Consider the following 21,168-nt stretch of genomic DNA (forward strand, 5'->3'; position numbering starts at 1 on the left):
CTTCAAAACATTTCATAATGACCAAAATTAGGAATGTGTATCTGTTCCATATCAATGATGAGATCTTGGATATTTAATATAAGCAGTCATCTAATGTTTCCTTAAATTTAGTCTTTAAAAACACAAATAAGTATTAAATTATTCACTGTTAAATTAAATCTTGAAATGAATATCCATTTTTCATACCACATATAATATTTTGATTGCCTAAATTCACATCTAGTATTTAAAACTACTATTTTAGTTTTGTGTATTTTATTTTTTTTATAAATTTAAACCAAACAGTACAGAATTTTAATATTGGCCTTTAATTGGTTAATGGCCATAGCAAGAACAAAATGATCAGTTTATCGACCTGAATGTAAATATGCGTGCATTCACAATTAAAATGCAGTGAGAAATGTCCCATTTTTTATTTAGTGATTGTTTGTTGCATTCATTTCAGCACTACCTTGCAATTTGTGCAAACAATGTACATGGTGACTTTTAGTTCAGGGCAGCAACAGCTGGACGTCTCCTTTCTTTCAGAAACAACTAGACTGGCGCACAACAGATCTTACAGGTCTCGAGATACATTTTAAAGCTATTTTTAACTTGTATACACACAAAACTACCTGAGACTTTATCTGGCTTCAGTTTATTACATCAAAACATTTTAGCTCTGCTTATCATATCATATCTTTATGTCATGATAACACATCTGATGAGATACCAGTTTACTCACAGATATCTCCGGCTTCATCAGAGCCGTCGGGACAGTCTTTCTCTCCATCACAGCGCCAGCCTTTGGAGATGCAGGTCACCTGGTCTTTACACACAAACTGCTTCGGACTGCATGTCTTCGGGGCTGGAACAGAGAAATAAATTAACAATATTTGGTCATTCTGAGGTTCTGACTTACAACTTGATTCAAGTGTTTGCGTAAATGAAGTAAACACTATATAAAACATGAGGAATTATTTAATTTTAGCAGTTTCTCGCACCTAAAATCTTTTTAAACCTGGACAATAAATCATAAAAATATAAAACAGTTTATTACTATTATTTTCAAAATCCTAAAAAAAAGAAATGCTATGACATAAAATGAATAAGCAATACACAAAATATTATTTCAAACATAATGAACTTAAAAAAATATGTGAAAATAGCAAAATAGAAGCATTTTCACAAGTGGGCTCAGACTTTTGTATTTGGTCAACCACTAAATGCTTCAGCAATAAGTAGTCAAATGTTTGTTGAGGGGAACATCTAGATGTACCACTTATGAAATAAGCAAATACTGGCAACTTTGATAGGACAAAACGTTTAGAAGAAAAACTTTGTGGATGTGGTCACAGTCACAGATACTGCTGAAACTACCATTCCTCAAGCCAAAGCTGGTTTTTACACAGAAACACATCTGGGTCATACCAAGTTCACAACTGTGCTTTATATTCCAAGGCAACTCATTCTGCTGTAATATTATTAACCCACTTATTTCAATATAGGTTGCTGTTATGTTTGTTTATTTCCCAAGTTCTGCCCACAAACAGTGGTTTTCTTTTGCCCTTTATAACCTGAGAGATGTTTTCTCTCAACGCATGGACAGATGTCTTTTCATTACTGGCGGTAGGGTGAAGTATGCGTCAGTTCAGTCTAATTCTGGGGAGAGAGGAGGATTCCGGGCAATCAGAGGAGTATTTTTGCTCAGTCAGTCTGATGAGATTGTTGAGGTAAACCGCAGAACCGCCTATGGGTAATCTGGCCCTGCCCCACTGCTGACACTGGTCCACTCAGCCAGAAGTCAGAGATCCTCAGCAAAACCGCTGCTGTAATTAAACCATTCTCAGTCTGTCCGTCCCCTAGTAAAACACTGCAGCTACAATACCGTCTGTGGGTGCGGCCCACTCGCATATACAACTGACCACAGGCCTTTTCAAAATACAATACGCAGACAAAAACGGCTAACTGGAAAGATTTTAGAACAATCATCCTTACAATTCTTACATGTGTTTTAAGCTAGGGCACAAACACACTTGCAGCAAAACGTGACCATGAAGAGGGATATCACGGCTTATGGCCATACTTTTTGATTTTAATCAGTCATTTTTTTTGCCAAAACAGTACAATGAGTACAGTGGATGTACACTTTATCTCAAGCTACTGTTAAGTACAGAAGAGGACAGCGGACTGATTGTGATTCTCTGCAGGACTTTCCCTCTCTAACACTTACCTCTCTGCACACTTGGCAGGAGGAGAAGTGTTTTGGGAAAAGGGAACCAGGGGAAAATCTGCAAGGGGGAGAGGATGTGACTGCAATCACAAGAGACGGGGATGTGCATGTGTCACGTTTCTGTACATGTTTGAAAGTGTTGAGAAACCTCAGACCATCACTTCTCAAACTGTCTCCAAATCCTGTTGTTTGATGTAAGATGATATCCCCATGGACATGATGGAGGATAATAGAGACAAAGTGGGAGAGATTATGAAGAATATAGTGAAATGGGGATATCGGAATACTCTTGTTTTTAGCTTTGTTCCAAAACATACTGAGCTAAAGCAGTTTCTTAATTCGGAACTTAGGCCATAGTTCAATTAAGACATTCAAGTACATTTTATAAACATGCTTAGAAAAAAAAACATTACTGGTGTGCATCTTGAGACAAAACAAAGACACCGACATAATTTTATGATCAGTCAGTGCAAGTTTTTACAGTTGAAACAGTTTAGAATTACATTTTAGTCTCGGACTAGGCTTAAGCCTTGTCTGTGAAACCAGGGGTAAATGTTTAGCCACTTGAGCAGCTTAATATATAAATCTAGAAGTAAATGCAAAAGTAAAATTCACTGAATAATGTGTTGCTTTGCTTATATTTATTGTGTTTAAACACGTCTATGAAAGATTGTATTACTGTACTGTGTAAAAAAAAAAAAAAAAATCATAATGCTGAAAAAGCATTTTCAGTGACAACGTTTGGATTTGAAATCAAAATAATGGATAAATGTTGTGTGGTAAACAGCCACAGATCAGTTTTAGACTCCAGTGTGAAGTCAGTGCTGCTTCTGCACCGCTTATGTACCACACATGGACTGCATACACACTGCAAACAGGGTAGGCCTGTGTGTGAACCTGGCATAAAAGGCCACCTCATATACAGCTCACAAAATCAGGCTTGTGCTGTGTGTAAGTTACTGCACGATTGTAAAAATAAAAATGCACTGCATGATCAAACATTTAGGTGAGATAAATATATATTTTTGAAAAATGTCAAAAAAATGCCCCCTCCACCCCTCAAATTAAAAAATCCCCTCTCACAAGAGTCACCTAAGGGGGGAAATTCATTCTCAAAAATGAAATTCAGGCCCTGAATAAACGTCTAAAAATCCTGATTGGAGTCTCACATAAAAATTCTACATAATAAAAAGAAGGCTTTAAAAATATCGGTATCGGTGATCGGATCGGCAGATACTGCATTCTGTGATCGGCAATCGGTGATCAGCCTCAAAAATCCTGATCGGAGCACCCCTAGTAAATATTAAGCCACAAAAAGACTATTTAAATATGAATCCTGCATGTTCTGCATGTCTCTGTATATGTGAATGGCATAGACACGCGGTTTTGTTAACTACACACATACTGAAGTGCGCGATGCTTGCTGTGATTTCAGCATCTGCCGTCTCACTAAATGAGGACATAAATACATGAACATCCCCAGAATATCGTAATATCCTATACATAAAGCTATGGAAACCCGTCAAAATAAAAGTTTAGCTACTACTACAACAATTATTACAACTTTTGTTTAAAAGAATAAATCACACACTTCCATGTTTTAATTTTAATAGTAAACCCCTTTGTTTGCCAGAAAATATAGTTTAACTCTCATTTGATAATTTGATCATTTGTAAATTACAACTAATGGAAATTACTGTCACATAGGCCAAGATTAGGATGACAAACATTGAGACATTTCAATAGGCTTTTCAACAAAGTGTTGTGCTATCGTTTCATTAAAATAGTTGCGGCCTTCTAAACTTCTACAATTGAGCTATGAAGACAATTCAATTGTTTACACTTATTATATACATTGTGCTTTTTTAAATTAATCAATTGATGTGCATTAGATGATGAACTGAATAGTCATCTCTTGTAGGTTATGATTTAGTCATCAGAAAAGACTTAATGAAGAATTATGAGAGTTTATGCTATTACAAATACATTTATAGCATGTAAATTATTGAAGCCAAATACTTACATTTCTCCAAGCTGTTCAGCTGTAGTACAGTATTCATAGGCTCAATCATGAAGCATACAGTGGCCCCACTTTTAACTCTCTCTTTAAATTACCCTTATTGCAGATGGATGCACAGATGAAGACAAAAGTAAGAAGTGCAACCAACACCAGGGAAGGATACATGTATGTATACATATATATGTATATATATAGGTTCTCGGTCTACTTGGTCTGTAATAATTGGTATCGGCCCTGAAAAACACATATAGGTCGACCCCTATTCCAAATGCAAATGGCACACTTAGAATCAACTCCAGACCTTTTACCTGCTTAACTGGTGTAGAAATAATGAAGGAATAGCCCACATCTGTCCATGAAATGGCTTTAGAGCATTGGTCTCAAACTCAGGTCCTGGAGGGCCACAGCTCTGCACAGTTTTGCTCCAACCCTAATCAAACACACCTGATTCAGCTAATCAAGGTCTTCAGGATCACTAGAAACTTCCAAGCAGGTGTGAGTTGGAGCTGGTTGGAGCTAAACTCTGCAGAGCTGCAGCCCTCCAGGAATTGAGTTTGAGACCACTGCTTTAGAGTCAACGGTCAAATTACTTATGGTCCCTTGAAAAAAGGGGGAGGTACATTTTAAAGAGCTGTAATAACTTAACCTTTCCTCCAATTCTAATGAGAATACCCTCAAATTAAAGCTCAGAGTGTGCACTTTAAAAAAGTATAACTGTAGTTACATAACTGTGACTTGAATATGTTTTGGTCAACAGCTAAAATAATAAAAATTGTGCCTGTGTCCAAATATATATGGACCTAACTAGGGCTGTGCAATTAATCGAATTTCGATTTCGGGTCTCAACGATCACAAAAATGGTGTAATCGAAAAAAAAACGATTATTCACTTTTTTTTAAAAGTTATTTTGACCTGCGTTCTGACGCGCGCGCGCCCATCCGCACTTTCGCCCTTCCAGAAGACCGAACTCTCTCACTCTATACTGTCAGCGAAGAATTAGCGTATGTGGTATCTGATCGCATTTAAAAATCAGCGCGAGTGAAGATGGCAGAAAAAGAGCAGACAGAGACACTGGATGCTGAGGAAGACCCACTGAAGTGGTGGAAGGAATCTCAGAGAATCTTCCCACGTCTTTCCAACCTGGCAAGGAAATATCTTTGTATTCCAGCCACAAGTTCTTCATCAGAGCGAGTCTTTAGCACTAGGGGAAATATTGTCTCCTGCTTGCGTTCATCACTGAAACCAGATCATGTGAATAGGCTGGTGTTTCTGGCTAAAAACCTTTAAGGTTTAGATCTGTAACCCTATCAGTATTTTGGCCATGTTGAAACATGTTTACATAGGCTAAAGTTGAAGTTAAACATATTTGCTGTTAGTTCTGAGCGATAGTGTGCCAGCCTTAAAATATTCTTGGACTGAGTTACTGACCGGAATTTTATTGTTAATTATGTTTAAAATGTAGAATGTTGTAAAATGTTGTTTTGCATTTTTCAGTTTGTTAAGGCACATACGTGAGCAAATTTATTTTGGACTAATTTATTTATTATTTTATTTACTATTTATATTTTATTTATTACTTGTTTTCAAAAGATTGTGGAAGTGCACTACATTGTTGATCTTGTTCGCCTTTATCTGTTTTATCTGTCTTAATCTGTTTTAAGGAGAATTCACTGTTCTGTTCAATAAATGCAACATATTTCCAAAGTCAATGAGTAATCGTGTAAAATAATCGTGATTTCAATCATGACCAAAATAATCGTGATTATGATTTTTTCCATAATCGAGCAGCCCTAGACCTAACTGTATATCACTTATATTTCTTTTGACTTCGTCGACTATCTTTGATGGGCATTTACACAGGACAAGTTCTAGCATTCAAGTACAGCTAGATGGAGTACAAAGTATGGCTTTAGGAAACATGTAACTCCAGTCTAGCTAATACTTACATACAATAACTAGAAAAACAGCACAAATGGATGCAAGAAAGAGTTGTGTGAACAATTGCTTCTAATCTGGCCAAAAAAGTTCTTCAATGAAACTAGCTATACCACACACAAAACAAGTACTTAAAACCTTGCTTTGAGTTCTCCTTCAGGACCACTCCTAAGATCCAATAAACACAAAGCACGTCAACATCCAAGACTTTTGATCTCTTCCCAAACAAGCTCGCAAAACTAGGATTTGTTCCAGTGCACCAGTTAAGCTCTCAGGAGATCCGGTCAGCAGTATTAGGAGAATGATAGACACAAAGTGGAAAGTGCATATAAAATTTTACAAGCCCCAAATAGGTGCTCAATAGAGGAGGAGGACTACACAAGAGAGCACTTCTAAAATATGGAGAACAGTTGGCAATGTGACATGTAGATCCAAGTAGGTTATACGTACATTCACCCATCACAGACAATTATCTCGAAACAGTTCAATATTGTTAAAGGGATAGTTCACTCAAAAATGAAAATTCTTTCCTTATTTACTCACCATTATGTGGTTCCAAACCTGTAAGACATTTTTTCATCTTCGGAATACATTAAGATATTTTTTATGAAATCTGAGAGCTTCCTGACCTGCATAGACATCAATGCAACTGACACTTTCAAGACCCAGAAACGTAAGGACATTGTTAAAATAGTCCAAGTGACATCAGTGTTTTGGCTGTACAAAGCTACAGGAATACTTTTTGTGCGCAAAGAAAACAAAAATAATTTGAAGAAGATGAAGATGAACTAATGGCTCACGGTATTGGAACGACATGAGGGTGAGTAATGAGAGAGTTTTCATTTTTGGGAAAATTAAACAAAAAAAAAGAAATTTTTAAAACTAACTTATAATGCCACCTAAATTAATTTGTGGATTTTTTTTTTTAAAACCTTTGCAACTCAGTATTAAACACAGAAATGCAAATAGATAACAATAATACTAGACTGTGCTGAGAAATGTACAGCATTGAACATATTTAAATGATACCAGCTTTAACTTTGGCAGGCCATACTAAATCGATTCAAAAGTAAAAACAAAAAATATCGGGAGATATATTCATCAATCAGTACTTTTTCTCACGACACCAAAATCCTACCATTAAAGTGTCCAATCACTCTTAGTTGATGGTTGATAACCATCAACAACAGCATTAAGTGAAAAGTGTTAGAGGACACGTTGAACACTGTTATTGACTCGGCGTTCCTAAATCTTTCAACCAGACGAGGGCATTCTCAGCACTCAGGCCACCAACTGTGCATAAAAAGCGACAATAAAAACATTCAGCATCTAAATTTAACACACGATCACACAGCAGCAGCGAGCGACCAAATGGAGGAGAGCCTGTGACTCTAATTGGAGGTTTTGGGGTCGTTGGGGGGAACCGAGTACACAGGCAACTTTTCCCACAGAGCTTGCCTTCATTCAAAGCATACAAATATTTCAGACAGAGATGTGGATTGTTAATTCAGAGCCGTTTTTTTCCAAACGCACAGCCAAACTACTGACAAGTTTTTGAAGGTGCAAATCAAGGGGGACTGTTAATCATTTCAGAGCATCTGAGTCTATGGTGGGGAATCAAGAAGGCCTTTATTTGTCCCTCTGGGCCTGCACCCAACTGCAAACATCAGGAGCATCTCAAAAAGGTGCACCAGCCAGGACTCCTCACACTAAGCAACCCAACATCACACTGCAGTCATTCGAAATACTACAATCCCACTATAACAAATGCTGTTTCCAAACAGGGCTGGGAGACGTCAAGAAGGCCGGCCAATGCGGAAGAAACTTCCGTCTCATTCATTTGTGCTTTGTCTCGGAGAACAAAAAAGCGACAGGAGTGTTTTACATCCAGGCACCTTCACAGGTTAAAAACATTGATCTTTTCTCTGAATTCTGGCTGAGGCAGTTTAACCAATTTACAAGTTTGTCCTCTGATGTTAATTTTCTAGGACAAATCTGAGTTGAGCTTGGCGCTGCAAAATGGGGCCAGTTTCTAATGAGGTGAAATTCCAAAGAAATTAGGCTAAAAACCAATCATTCATACATCACCATCGTTCAAAGTTTTCCCGTACCCTCCAGGCTGACAGTGGGGTGGAATGTTCACCGTAATTTTCCACAACAACTAAGAACAGATCTGCTTTACAGACAGTATAGTGGGGAAAAACACTGAATGGAAGTGGAAAAGGAACCGCCATGTTATCAAATAGCAACATGTATCCATGTGCACAATGTAACATTTTGCTGCTTTGTGGCTGTAATTACAATATCAAACTTACGATTGTGAACATCCTCCTGGTTCATCCCATAACATTACTCACAATAAACTTCGGCACACTATACTTCAAAAACTTTAAGCCAAGACACATCTCTTTGTTTATCTCTGTTGTTTTCATTGGACTTTTGTTGCCTTTGTAAATTTTGGTAAATGGGCATTTTTGGAGTATTTACACCAAAAGGCACCAAAATGTGCAAATGCATTTAATAGTTACATTTAACATTTGACCACTGAATACCTGGAATATAAGACTACCTTCGCATGTGTTTTGGAAAGCATTATCAGATTGGAAAATATTTGTGGCCTACAACCTCAGGAACATCAGGGCCTGCACTCAGGGAATGAAAAAATAGACAGAATGACTAAACCTTCAACTTTATTTGCTTATTGTGGTTTGTCTGTAAACCTCAAAGCTGACTTTGTTTTTTTTGTGCCACTGGACAAAATCCAAGACAGTGGACACCAGAAGCTAAGTCTAAAAGTATAATCATCCACAACTGCTGTTTAATTTAAAAATAATACATTAATACCCTAAATTAGTCTCAAAGTTTAGTAATTATCACAAGAAGATCATCTGGAGATTATAAAAGTACAATATATTGGACAATATATTTTCTGTAAAAAAAAAAAACCCCGGGGAAATTGAAAAGTATGAGTAAAAATGAGCCAACAACAAACTAGTTGACTAATTTATCTAGATTTTTTGTGTTCAGGATTTTTTTTTTCTTAAATTATGTAATTTATTTTCATTCCCCGCCACTGGCCCATCATGAGTATAAGATGTCGTGTTAAGTTAAAAACACCCCCCAAAAAATAAATAAATAATAAATTAATTAAACTAAATTGTTCTTTGTCCACCTATTTTTTAAAGAAAGAATGCGTCTCATTTAAACACCACAAATAAATGCACCCATTATGGTCACACAAACCCACAACCAGCTGAAATATTCAGACTTTCTTTAAAGGGTTATTTCACCAAAACATGACAATCCTCAATTACTTTCTTCTGTGGAACAACAGAAAATATTTTAAAAGAACTCTGGGAATCAAACAAAAGAAATGAAAGTGAGCAAATGATGATATTTTTTGGGTAAACTATCCCTTTAAGACAATTAGTCAAACCCATTGACTACCTAGTTTACACACTCATCAAAATATTTTTTTACTATTTTTTTTTAGTTTACTTATCAAAAGATCACTTCAAAGTCGATCCAAGCTGAAATGAGAGGAAGACAATTTTAAGTTGTGGGTGGCGAGTGATAAAAAGGGAGAGAAACCACGGTGGACACAGACAAGAAAAGGGAGAAAGACCTCCTGGGTTCGTCTCATCTGGTGTTCCCTATCCGAGCCAGCTGCTGTTACCTTTCTATGTCATGGCGGCAGTGAGGCCAGCTGTGAGAAGTGTGACCCACTTTCAGCCCCTCAGTCTCAACTTCCCCCTCACAGTGCACCGCCCCTCCAAATCAGCTCCAGGCCTCGGCCACACATTCCAGCACCTTTTAATTGATTTCATCTGCAGACTCGTCCTCTGTGAGGATATAGGCTCGTAAAAAACTTGAGTTTTCGGGTTTAACTCGGGTCTTTGGAGCCCACAATGGAATTTTGGAACAGAGAGTTGAGATTTCTGCTCAAATGACAAGCATATCAGGGTGGTTTTTATTACAGCGCAGAAAATTTCTGGAAGTTTCACCAAACACTGCAACATAACTCTCTGTTATTCATTCTCAGGGAAATTCTTGAAGGTCCTGTTTGTAATTACAAGTTGTAGGCTAAAATACAGAGAAAACAAGCAAAATGAGAGAGCAAAAAAATAACAAAGACAGAAAGAAAACGAGAGATCAGAGGCAAGGCTGGTTCTCATCAACTTGCACTGCTCTCCTCCCTTTAGGAATGTCCATCTGCCTCACAGACCTGCAGGTGACAGTGAAAGCTAGACACAGCGTGTAAATTACGCCATCGAAGTCCAATTTCTAAATAAAATCAGGCTCAGCAACTCCTCGAAGGAGTAAATAGTTATCTGAAAGTAAAAATTAAAGCAGCCCATCAAGGGCCGTTTGCACTGACAGCGAACTGTAGAATAAAGCAAGTTAAAGTCAGTCATATTTTCATAAGAACAGACGATTCGAGGAAACATGAGTGACTGTTGGTGATTGGATGTTAGTATGACTAATGATGCAAATGACAATGTAGTGTACATCTGTCTCGGCACAAACAAAAGTATTAAATTCAGTTTGCATAATACCTAAAGTATTAAAATAATATAAAAAATAATCAAATTTGCATAAAAGTCTAAAGTCAGTTAGATTTTTTAGGAAATTAATATTTTTTTTAGCAATGACACATTAAATTGAAAGTGGTGGGAGTGAAGACATTTGTGGTACTACAAAATATTGTTTCTTTTTTTACTTTCTATCCATCAAAGAATCCACAATATTTATTTCCACAATAATATGAATAACTTATAGTAATATGTAAATATTTACAACTCTTTTCAACATTGCTAATAATAAGAATAATATTGATTTCTGAAAGATCATGTGACACTGCAGACTAGGCAATGACTTCTGAAAATTCAGCTTTGCCATCACATTAATAAACTACATTTCAAAATAAATTAAAATATAAACCAATGATTTTAAATTGTAACAATATTTCACAATATTGTTGTTTTTTGCTGGCAAGGCTTTTTTTTTTTTTTTTTTAACATGGATTTGACTCCTGCATCAATAACTAGGCCTATCATTATTTATCTTTGGAGAAAACAGATTAATTTAACAGATTTTCGAAAGGCCAGTTACACATTCCATCAATAGGACTTTCAACATTGATATCACATACTACAACCCACAACACATCAACTAAGCAACATCTTCAATTAAATCACTGTCAGTGGAAAAGAAGTTTCAAACAGAGAAAGTTGGCGAAACTTCTGAAACAAAGCAGTTCTTATCAGTGCGGTATAGGAAAGGATATGGGTTAACATGAGGGTAAAGTGAAGACCAATTAGGCTACATTCTCTTCTCACAGAGCTCCATTTCTGTGCTGAAACCCAGTGTCAAATTCAGTCCAGTGACCCATCTGAGGAACATCACACTGAGCAGGTCGGGGGGCCACCTCATTTGAAACTTAGAAAAGTGCCTTTGAAAACACATTGAGTGTACTTACACACTGAAGCGTGCAGTTACACACAAACAACAGGACAATACGGTCCAATAGCAGCATCCTGTGAATACCAGGGCACCATGTACTGGCCTGCTGCTCACACATAAATGTGACCAGACCCTCTGAACAGTCATTCTGACTGTTTAGTGACCATATGTTCACAAGAACACATTTCTGCTCATATTCTGTCTGCTTTTTATAAACATTTTGAAGCATACTAAAACACAGTGTTCAAAAGCAACTTTGGGAGAGATAAAGCCAATAAACTAAAGGTGAATAAACTGTTTTACTTATGTATGTTTTATGATGATACCTTGCAAAAACTGGACTCCTATTTATAACCCCTTAATTTGAACAAACACAAAGCAAATTTTATACCCATGTTTGCAAAGGTAAGCTAGGATTTGCTGCACTTGAATTCCATTCCTGTCTCTTAAAGAGGACATATATTCATGGCCAAACCTTCAATTACATAGGCCGCTGTGTATCCAATCCCAACAAATTATATTCTCCAATGAGGAAATAAAAGGCCTGAATGGCCAGCTCTTTTATATGGCTTGAGTACATACCAAAAGCTTAAAGATGGCTGCCAGATACCAGGTTGTATAAGAGGTCTAGACCAGACAAACATACAGTTGAAGTCAAAACTTTACATACACCTTGCAGAATCTGCAAAATGTTAATTATTTTACCAAAATATGAGGAATCATACAAAATGCATGCTATTGTTTATTTAGTGCTGACATGAATAAGATATTTCACATAAAAGATGTTTACATATAGTCCACAAGAGAAAATAATAGTTGAATTTATAAAAATCACCCTGTTCAAAAGTTTACATACGCTTTATTCTTAAAACTGTGTTGTTACTTGAATGATCCACAGCTGTGTTTTACCGGGAGGTGAAAACTTTCTGAATATGAAGATCAGGGTAAATTTAAAGCTGCAGTCCGTAAGTTTAGCCTCTTTGTCGCCATCTTTGTTTGAAAACCTGGAATTGCAGTTACTTGTGGAATTATCTTGCTTGCGTGGGCTGTACTCCAGCACACGGCTGCAGCGCGGATGAATCTAATGTTTTGAAGAGTATATGCATTGTTTTTATATTTTGAAATAGATTTTATTTTTATATTTTTTATATTTAATTTCGCAATTTTGATTTTTTTTTTCTGTTTAGCTTTGGTTTTATTTCACTTAAAAACAACACTGGCTACAACACATAGGAACAAATATTACAAGTAAAGAATAGGACAGTAAATTAAGTGTAAACGTGTTTGAAATTGATAAAAAAAAAAAAACTTAAACATTAAATAATTGTTACATTCATCATTAAATTAATTTTTTAATAGACTTATTTTAGTCCTATTTTACGGTTTTGTAACTTACATTATTATATTGTTTTTATTTACTCCTATTTTACTGCGATTTTTTTAAAACCATCATTTGAAATGGAAAATGCAATAAAATACAAAACTGCTTCATTGTAGCTTCCTCTGCACTAAAGCCCAATATATACTTCTGCGTCGAACCTACACCGTAGCCTACGCAGAGACGCACAGGTATTTGATATTTATATGCCGCCGTCACGGCTTCTCCGACGAGCCGCTTCTTCTTCGGCTTTTGCCGTGGTACTGCGGGTTACACCAGCAACATGCCTGTGGACACTGCAGACTGGCGGTCCGCATATGTACTGCACGTCGACGCAGAAGTATAAATGAAAACCGACGCACAGCTTACGGCGTAGAGGCTACGGTGTAGGTTCGACGCAGAAGTATAAATTGGGCGTAACAAATAACCTTTTCATGAAAGGTCTCACCCTGCTCCTCATTGTGTATTGAGCAACTGATTCTCTTTAACATAACATGTAGCTATTATTTGCTTAGCCTTCCTTTCAGTTAGACTTTTATGCCCAGTTTATGCCCATTGCATTCACTAAGCTATCAAAGAATTTCGAGACTTAATACAACATGTTATATGTGACAAAGAGCAACAGGCAGGATTTACCAAGATTGCAGGAGCTGCGTAGACATGTTCCCAGGTGTAAACTACCCATGAAACTATTAAAGGGTGGGTATGATGTCCACACAACACCTGTTTCTTTCCTAATACCGGTCATTTTATATAAACAACATGATGACTGATTACAAGTCTTTTTCATGACCGTCAAATCTGTACATTTCTAGTAAACTGCTATTGTACCTGTAACTTTAAGGCAGAGTAATTTTAATGGCTCTGGGTGTGATGTAGATGTCTTTAGTCACAGCACAAAAGATGATTTGGATCTGAATTGCTTTCACACAAGGGCAGTTCTCTGACGGCCAGATGTAAGAGACACTGAAGAGTGTTAATCACAATAGAAAAGCTTCAATGGACTGAGGTCATCTGGAATATAACAGAACAACAAAAGGAGAATAGATTCTTAAACAAACGGGTCACACAAAAATAAAAGTTCTGTCATTATTATTACAGGTACATCTCCAAAAATTTGAATATCATGAAAAACTGCATTTTTTTGTAACTTATTTCAAAAAGTGAAACTTTCATATATTTTAGATTCATTACGTGTAAAGTAAGACATTTCAAAAGTTTTTTTTGTTTTAATTTTGATGATTAGAGCTTACAGCTCATGAAAGTCAAAATCCAGTATCTCAAAATATTAGAATATTTCCTAAAGATCAATAAAAAAAAAAAAGGATTTGCAAAGCAGAAAAGTTCAAGTTCTTTAAAGTATGTTCATTTATGCACTCAATACTTTGTCAGGGCTCCTTTAGCACAAAATCCAGCATCAGTGAGGAATGGCATGGAAGCGATCAGTCTGTGGCTCTGCTGAGGCACTACTGAGACTTCAGCTCGTCTGTATTGTGGGATCGACTGGTTCTCATCTTTCTCTTGAAAACATACCATAGATTCCATATGGAGTTCAGGTCAGGCATGTTGGCTGGCCAATCAAGCGCAGTAATATCATGGTCAGCAAACCACTTGGAAGTGGTTTTGGCACTGTGGGCAGGTGCTAAAGTCCTGCAGGAAAAGCAAATCAGCATCTCCATAAAGCTTGTCAGCATATGAAAGCATAAAGTGCTCCAAAATCTCCTGGTAAAGGGAAGGGGTGTGTGGCCAAGTATGGTGACCCATACTCAGAATTTGTGCTCTGTATTTAACCCATCCAAGTGTACACACAGTAGTGAACATACACCCGGAGCAGTGGGCAGCCATTGCTGCGGCGCCCTGGGAGCAGTCCTGTGCCTTGCTCAAGGGCCTCACCTCAGTCGTGGTATTGAGGGTGGAGAGAGTGTTGGTTATTCACTCCACCACATACAATCCCTGCCGGACCGGAGACTCGAACCCACGACTTTCGGGTTACAAGTCCAACTCTCTATCCATTAGGCCACACAAAACACAATGGACCAACACCAGCAGACGTCATGGCATCCCAAATCATCTCTGACTTCGGAAACTTCACACTGGACTTCAAGCAGCTTAGGTTCTGTGCCTCTGTCCAACAGAGCAACAGTCCAGTTCTTTTTCTCCTTAGCCCAGGTAAGACGCTTCTGACGATGTCTCTGTTTAAGAAGTGGCTTGGTAGCCCTTTTCCTGAAGATATCTGAGCGTGGTGACTCTTGATGCACTGACTCTAGCTTCAGTCCACTCCTTGTGAAACTCTCCCATGTGTTTGAATCAGCTTTGCTTGACAGTATTCTCAAGTTTGCTGTCATCCCTGTTGCTTGTGCACCTTTTCCTACCCAATTTCTTCCTTCCAGTCAACTTTGCATTTAATATGCTTTGATACAGCACTCTGTGAACAGCCACCCCTTTCAGTAATGACCGTCTTCTGGATCATTACCAAGTCAGCAGTCTTCCCCATTATTGTGGTTTTAAAGAACAAGAGATACCCTGAATTTATATTGTAAAGGTGGTCATTTAATGAAACTCAAATTTAAATATTCTAATATTTTGAGATACTGGATTTTGACTTTCATGAGCTGTAAGCTCTAATCATCAAAATTAAAACAAAAAAAACTTTTGAAATGTCTTACTTTACATGTTATGAATGTAAAATATATATGAAAGTTTCACTTTTTGAAATAAGTTACAAAAAAATTTAGTTTTTCACGATATTCAAATTTTTTGAGATGGACCTGTATATAGCCTTGTGGGCAGCACACCGGCATATAGCGCTGTTGTGCTCCAGGCATTCCGAGTTTGAATCCTGGCTCGTGGACCTTTCCAAATCCCTCTCCCCTTCCCACTTCACTTCCTCTCAATGCTATACTGTCCTATCAAAATAAAGGTGAGAAAATACCAAAAATACGTTTTTTTTGTTGTTTTTTTTTCTCCCAAGTAACCGTAAAAAAGTGTAATGTAACAAAAATTTTATATTTCAAATATATCCTGTAGTGCTGTCAAACGATTAATCGCATCCAAAATATTTTTTTGTTGAGCATAAGAGACTCATAAGAAATCTTAAATGATCCCAAACTTTAGTAACAGAGTAACAGTAGTATTTATAAGTGAAAGAGTGAGAGAATAAAAAAAGTAAAAGTAAGAGAGAAATATATGAAAGAGTTCTAGCACATGAATGTGGGATGTTGAGAAAACATGACAACTGTCCTCAACATTTGAGCAGCCATGTTTGCGCCTCATGTGAGGAAGGAAGAAGGCACCTTCAAAACATCAAATCTTCAGGCTCAGAACGACCAAGTATTACACACATGTCTGCGATAGTCATGACCTAATAGTTGACAGAAGCACTTGATAACCACTAGCTTATGTTCCCTGTCACTGGCACATCAACAGCCCCCATCTTCCCCTGTTTTTGCTACATGAAGCCATGTCCTCCTGGGTGTAGCAGTTAAATAGGGTAAACACTCATGTCGCAAACCAAAAACACCAATTACAGCACACTCAACTCACTACCATCAACAATATCCTTTCATCCACAGCTCCCAACCTCTTACACAAGGGGGAACCATGCCATATCTAGTCGGTTATGCAAATCTGGGTTTAGCCCTCCGTCCCAGAGGAGTCTACCGTGTTTCCCAGGGAGAGGGGAGGTTAAAAGAGGGAGATTAGAGCCTCCTCAGGCCCTGGGTTGTAAGTCTCCAGCTGAGCAATCTAATGCTATTACATTGTGCTTTTCTTATTTGAAGAGACAATTCTTGTACGGTGACAAAAATAAACTGATTTTCTGTTGAATAATCTTAAAAACGAACGTTCCAGGTTCATTACAAGCCAAGCTTAACGGATAACATCAGAAACAAACAAAAATCATGTTTACAGCACATGTTGGCTGTTACTATGCTTTTAAAGGTCTGAAAGCAGAAATATTAAGCTCATTTTTGTTATAAGCACTGTAATTTATTCTTTCCAAAATGGTGTTATTTGAGCTGTAAAATGGTTTGAAAAGTAGCAGCAGTATTCCAGGTGGAGTTTTGCTCCATCATGTAAATGTCGGATAGTTATTATGTCCCTTTATGGTATTCTTGGTAGTTTTCTGTGAAAGTTACCACATTTAGTGGCTTTACCTGGTTTTAATACACTAAATACAACTTAAAACACTTACAGATTTGAGCAATTCATTCACAAGTCCCGACTAAACTTTCAAAATCTGCCCTGCAAAATAGACTTCCGTTTAAAGCAGTGTATTTTTAGTATCATTGAGCTACTATAATAGCTTTTAGTTTTACAGTTTTAATTTAGCTGTGTGTTTTGACATTTTTATTAGTTTTTATTTTTTTAAATATGTCTATATAGTTTTTATAAATTTTTGACTTCAGTTTTAGCTATTTTAGTACATCAAGTTAAACTAAATGAAAATGAGAAGTGCTATAAGTTTTATGATATTAGTAAGTTTTATGTTATTTTTATTTTTGTGTTTATTTTATTTCAAGCATGAAAATGTTTAAGGTTTTACGATACGATAATTTTTATTGTCAGACAAAGCCTTAAATTTGTCCACATTTACTATTTATAGAAACATTCAAAGATAATGTTAAAAACTTGTGCATAACCCAATTAATATTCATGAGCTAAGTCTTGACCATTCTGAGTCTGAGACATCACAATCAGCACCTGAAACAGCACTGACAGTATGTCAAAGATGCACTGAACCTGTATATTCCTTTAAGTCAGTAAGCGGCCACATTTGAATATCCGCTGTGCAGCGTTTTACATCAAATAAAGGTTACATAACAGACTTTGCCATTGCATTGCTCTTCAACTAACAACAACAACAAAAGAAATCCCAGCCTGAATGAGAATGTTACGAAGAGGTTTATAATGTAGCTCTATTCATTCATCAGATGGGGCAGATGGTGTGGGAGAAACGAATGGTTGAATGAACACTGAAAGTATGAGTGGATGTATTAATGTATGAATGTAGGAGGATTCGTGGACTTATTTCAGACTATAAGAGGATTTTAGAAACCTCCGGAGTATCTGAGCCACAAAGACAGATGTGTACATAAGATAAAGCACTGATCAACAAAGGGCAAAAAGACTGGTTGGTTATTATCAGCGCTAATATTGTTAGAGAAAACTAAATGACAAAAATTGAAATAAAAGTTAAATTAAAATTAAAACTGAAACTAAATTAACGTACATTTAATGACTCCAAAACTAACAAAGAACAAAAAATAAAAAATTACTTTAAATAAAGAACAAAAAATGGTAGCCTAGTCTTTGTTAAATACAAAAATACCACTATATAGCAATAACAGTAGACATTTTTAACAGGCATTTTTAAATTATACCAGTTTTTGTTACCCTGAACCACAAAACCTTAAAGGTGCCATGAAATCAAAATTGAAGTTTTTTGGGTGTTTGTATCAATATGTTAGTGCCAGTGTGCTCCAAAACAGTGACAAAATTTGCATGTAGAAGAAATAAGCATTCAAAGCTTGCAATTCGTCACTTCCACCAAAACGGCTCAACGATTTTTTTTGACGTCACATCGTACTTCATCTTCTCATCAAACTTTCTGTCCAATCAAATGCTCTCTAGAATTCGAAGCGCCCGCCCCCTACACTATAAATAGACGCTGAAGCCCCGGCTGAAATAGGTCACTTGTTCACAGAATTACTATTTTCTGTACGGTGACTGGCTGTTCCCCAACCAGCTGCTGACTCAAATGTCTCTCTTTGCACATGTACAGTATTTGTGAAGCATTCGTATAGTTTGTATTTTTTATCTTCTATTTTTTTAGTTTGTATAGGGTAAATACTTATATATAGTATACTTATAGTTAAATCTGTCAGTAGGTTAGTAGTGTATAGGTTTATAGTGTTTTTTTTTTACTTCATTGTTGTATGTCTGTATTTATGTAGCACCGTGGTCCTGCGAGACACAACATTTCGTTCCACTGTATGTCCCCACATGTAGCGGAATGACAATAAAGCTCAACTTGAACTTGAACTTAAACCTAAATGCAATGAAATCTGAAAATATCAGCCCATTTAAAATAATAGCGAATAATATAACAGTATGCAATTATCACTTCCTAAAAATTTAATTAAAACTATAAAAAAAATACTAAAACCTAGAATAAACTACAATAAAACCTAGAATTAAAAAAAATTGAGAACACTAACAAAAATTCAACTGAAAAGACAAGCTGAAAATAAAACAAATCAAAATAAATTAAAAAATTCATATTCAGAATACAGTATTTACAGACATGGTCTAAATAGAAAAAAAAATGTTCTACTAATAAAAAAGCATCAGTTCTCCTGCTCAAACAGTGATTCACGCAGAGCCACGAGTTCCTGCTGTAGTCATTGACAGCAGTCCGATTCCAGCTCGGGCCCACTCACCACCTACGCCTGAACCACTGCAAGGGTCACTCTGCATTCCATGCAGCCAAATGCTAACATGTACATTAAATCAGTGCTTAGCATCACATGCCAGAATGTGATCCAACAGTGAAGCAATGCCTCTGCAGACACATACTCCCAATCGTGAAAGCCAAGGCCGGTCACTAATGGTCTGCTTTCCCATTCGTCCCCATATAACGTCTAAGATAATGGGTCCAGATGTGGGTCCTATATCCAGATGTACCAGAGAAGGTGGAGCAAGAAAATACAGCACAAGAACTTCAACCTTGCCTCCGTCCGCTAGACCACTTCCTCCTAGTCTTCCACAGAGCAGACAAACTCCCAGGTCATTTAATATATCATAAAACCTATCTTACTCTCAAACCACGCCAAGGAAATCTTGTCTCATTATTTTAAAAGTGTACTGAGTGAGCTGAGATTTGTTTGAATATAGAATATTTGTTTATGACCGTTATCTTTACTTTCCAGTATAATAAAAATACCCACATCCCGCAGGCTCCGAATCCTGTCTAGACAAGATAAAGGTTCAGAGGTTTGCTGAGGTTCTTTTTTTGTAGTCTCAACTAAACCAATTATCATAGCTCAGCAGAAAAGACTCCTATGCGACAGTCAAAATCATCTGACAGGCTGTCTGAGGTGGCGTCACATGATCAATGACTCAATCACATGACTTGGGAAACAACTACTCATATTTAGTTATTGCCTCAACAGTCATATAAATTACTTGCGTTTCCTAAAAGAACTGATGATTACTGAAAGTTTTAAGAATTTAAAGGAACGGTCAACCCTAAACATGACTTGGACATTTTGTTAAAGACAATGGGGTCCAAAAACAATACTGTACTCCACTGCCTTTCATTGTACGGATATTACATGGATAAACCACAAAAGAAAGGTTCGGAATGACAAGAGGGTGAATAAATTATAACAAAAATTTAATTTTTGGCTAAACTATACCTTTTAGACAACACAGCAGCGTATTCTTTACAGTTAACGTGTAATGCACTGCCTAGTGAATGACTAAATAACTAAGTTAATCACAGTCTTTTAACTTCTCTTGATCAGGCCTACATTATGCACTTATTTCTTGGGCATGAGCATTAGATTTGGCTCTGCATAATTCAAAATGTGGGCCATTTGTAGGCCAGTTTTCTGAGCCATACTAAAAAGGACTGTTGCATAATTTATACAGATGTCACAGAAAACTATCTGGAGCATTTTTCAAAAGGCATCCGGTGTGCTTTTTAGGCACCATTTTCCTCTCATTTTTTTGGATAGTTATCATTAACATCACACATTTGAAAACAAATGCTATAAAAGGAATAACTAGGTCGAGCTCTTTGTGTTACGCAATAATGCATCCTAAATACCTAAGAACTGGCTTGGAACAATCAGATGTGTCAGACAAGGACAACCATACTGTGGTCACAGGCCTGTTCTGAACATGGAGGGAAAAGATCATGCTAAATGCAAATTTTAAACTACAACTAACCATATAAATGTGCACAATAAACAGGCTTGTCAACTTTTAAAAGGGAGAAAAAAGGCACCCCATATCTTTTGTAGCCGACATTAAAGTCTGTGTCCAATCATGTTTTATAGTGCAAAACATTTTAAGTTTCCATATGCCAACAAAGACTTGTTTTGTGGTACGCTCTAATCGTCAAAAAACATGAAAATTCTATAAAACAAATACAAT

General features: G+C 36.7%; 1 protein-coding gene across 1 annotated transcript in view; it reads right to left on the minus strand.

Moving 5' to 3' along the window:
- The window catches only part of LOC306860308 (low-density lipoprotein receptor-related protein 1-like), a 139,975-nt gene that overhangs the window by 117,291 nt on the left and 1,516 nt on the right, over positions 1–21,168 (minus strand). Inside the window, exon 2 of the mRNA XM_079401941.1 lies at positions 725–847. Coding sequence (XP_079258067.1) covers positions 725–847 — 123 coding nt within the window. The remainder of the gene's footprint in view (positions 1–724; positions 848–21,168) is intronic.

The sequence above is a fragment of the Barbus barbus genome (assembly GCF_936440315.1).
Source record: "Barbus barbus genome assembly, chromosome: 41".
NCBI classification, from domain to species: domain Eukaryota; kingdom Metazoa; phylum Chordata; class Actinopteri; order Cypriniformes; family Cyprinidae; genus Barbus; species Barbus barbus.